This window comes from Mizuhopecten yessoensis, unplaced genomic scaffold (assembly GCF_002113885.1).
Source record: "Mizuhopecten yessoensis strain PY_sf001 unplaced genomic scaffold, ASM211388v2 scaffold9987, whole genome shotgun sequence".
Classification (NCBI taxonomy): domain Eukaryota; kingdom Metazoa; phylum Mollusca; class Bivalvia; order Pectinida; family Pectinidae; genus Mizuhopecten; species Mizuhopecten yessoensis.
The window spans coordinates 159,629-162,001 of record NW_018408322.1 but is presented as its reverse complement, the minus strand read 5'-3'; the positions used below and the strand labels follow the sequence as shown (position 1 = coordinate 162,001).

The 2,373-nt window shown below is 39.7% G+C and overlaps 1 protein-coding gene and 1 long non-coding RNA gene across 13 annotated transcripts in view; one reads left to right on the top strand and one right to left on the bottom strand.

The window, feature by feature from the left end:
- LOC110459210 (SCO-spondin-like) overlaps positions 1-2,373 on the bottom strand; it is a 60,325-nt gene that overhangs the window by 42,539 nt on the left and 15,413 nt on the right. For all 12 annotated transcript variants that reach the window (XM_021511349.1, XM_021511354.1, XM_021511358.1 and 9 more), the window contains exon 3: positions 641-788. In XM_021511349.1, the coding sequence (XP_021367024.1) occupies positions 641-788 (148 nt within the window). The remainder of the gene's footprint in view (positions 1-640; positions 789-2,373) is intronic.
- The window catches only part of LOC110459212, a 6,998-nt gene continuing 6,513 nt past the window's right edge, over positions 1,889-2,373 (top strand). The window contains exons 1-2 of the long non-coding RNA XR_002463874.1: positions 1,889-1,909; positions 2,092-2,139. This is a non-coding gene — a long non-coding RNA (uncharacterized LOC110459212). The remainder of the gene's footprint in view (positions 1,910-2,091; positions 2,140-2,373) is intronic.

Genomic DNA, 2,373 nt, shown 5'->3' with positions numbered 1-2,373 from the left:
AAAAAAAAAAAAAATAAACATTTTTTGGCCCCGACCTTTAGCACAGGGGGGTCAGCCCAATCATTTGTACAATTTTGAATCCCTGCCTCCCATGAATGCTTCTGACCAAATATGATCGATATCCATGGCATAATTCAACAGAAGAAGTCGTTTATAGCAATATAGCCAAATGGCCCCCTTTTGGCCATGCCCCTCGGCCCTGTTTAATAATTTGCTTTGTTTCCCATATTTGGTCCAACCCCTTAGGCCCCTCGAGGGCCAGACCCACGGTTTATACAAAATTGGTTTCCCTTCACCAAAGGATGCTTCAGACCAAATATGGAACAAATCCTTTCATTCCTACGGAAGAAGAAGGGTTTTTAAGGAATATGCTATGTTTCCCCTATTGGGCCCCGCCCCTCAGGACCCTCAGGGGTCAGACCCCCGGTTTATACAAATTGGTTCCCATTTACCCAGCTAAGAAATTAAGGGGGTGGGGTGGTCCGGGGGGTGGGGGGGTCACTCTGTATACGAAAAACAACGGTGCAGTGGGACAGGATTCTTAAATTATGGAAATCGACAACCTCGGATTAATCAGGTATAGTCTGCAAGGGTCAACGATGTTGAATTTTCTACTAAAACGACTTAAAACATTAAGTACCTGTATCCCATTGAACGGCATACCGTTTTGGCGTCATTATCGTCCCACGAGTCGTCGCATATCGTCCCCCATATTCCTAAAAAGTATACCTCCACCCGGCCAGCACCGGTAAGATCACTCCCGGCTAAGCGCACACTTACACTCATAACTGAAAAGATTTAAAAGCACAGAAGTGATTGGCGGAACCTCTTACAGTACTTTACGGCATGCATTTCGCCATTTTACTTGTTTTGGGCTAACACTCAAGTTGCTACAAAATAATAATTTGGTTTTAGATACGAACAAACTATGTTTCTATCATTCAGTACGTAGATCTCAAAAGGCGACATGGTAATATACGTTTAGATTTGAATGGTTATACCTCTCGTAAATATGTTGCAACCTCACATATTGCATCCGAGATTTCTGTTATAATTGTCTCTCTTAGGTAGATTGTATTTTTTACCTTACATTATACATATGGATTATGTTAGGATAATATCCTACCCTACACCATATACCCGTGATATGTTTTAGACTAAGGTGATATCCTATCCTTCACATATTCCTGTGATTTGTTTAAGACTTAAGGTGATATCCTACCCTACACATATTCCTGTGATTTGATTTAGACTTACTGTGATATCCTACCCTTCACATATACCTGAGATCTGTTTTAGACTTAAGGTGATATTCTTCCCTATACATATACCTGAGATCTGTTTTAGACTTAAGGTGATATCCTACCCTACACATGTACCTGAGATCTGTTTTAGACTTAAGGTGATATACTATCCTACACATATACCTGAGATCTGTTTCAGACTTAAGGTGATATCCTATCCTACACATGTACCTGAGATCTGTTTCAGACTTAGGGTGATATCCTACCCTACACATGTACCTGAGATCTGTTTTAGACTTAGGGTGATATCCTACCCTACACATGTACCCATGATTTGTTTTAGACTTAAGGTGATATACTATATCTGTTTTAGACTTAAGGTGATATCCTACCCTACACATGTACCTGGGATTTGTTTTAGACTTAGGTGATATCCTACCCTACACATATACCCATGATTTGTTTTAGACTTAAGGTGATATCCTTCCCTACACATATACCTGAGATCTGTTTTAGACTTAGGTGATATCCTACCCTAAACATATACCCATGATTTGTTTTAGACTTAAGGTGATATCCTACCCTACACATATCCCCGTGATTTGATTTAGACTTAGGTGATATCCTCCCCTACACATATACCTGAGATCTGTTTTAGACTTAAGGTATCCTACCCTACACATGTACCTGAGATCTGTTTCAGACTTCAGGTGATATCCTATCTACACATATACCTGAGATCTGTTTTAGACTTAGGTGATATCCTACCCTACACATATACCCGTGATTTGATTTAGACTTAGGTGATATCCTACCCTACACATATACCCGTTGTTTCAGACATAAGGTGATATCCTTCCCTACACATATACCCGTGATTTGTTTTAGACTTAAGGTGATATCCTACCCTACACATACACCTGAGATCTGTTTTAGACTTAAGATATCCTACCCTACACATGTACCTTAGATCTGTTTTAGACTTAAGATATCCTACCCTACACATATACCTGAGATCTGTTTTGGACTTAAGGTGATATCCTACCCTACACATACACCTGAGATCTGTTTTAGACTTAAGGTGATATACTATCCTACACATATACCTGAGATCTGTTTTAGACTTAAG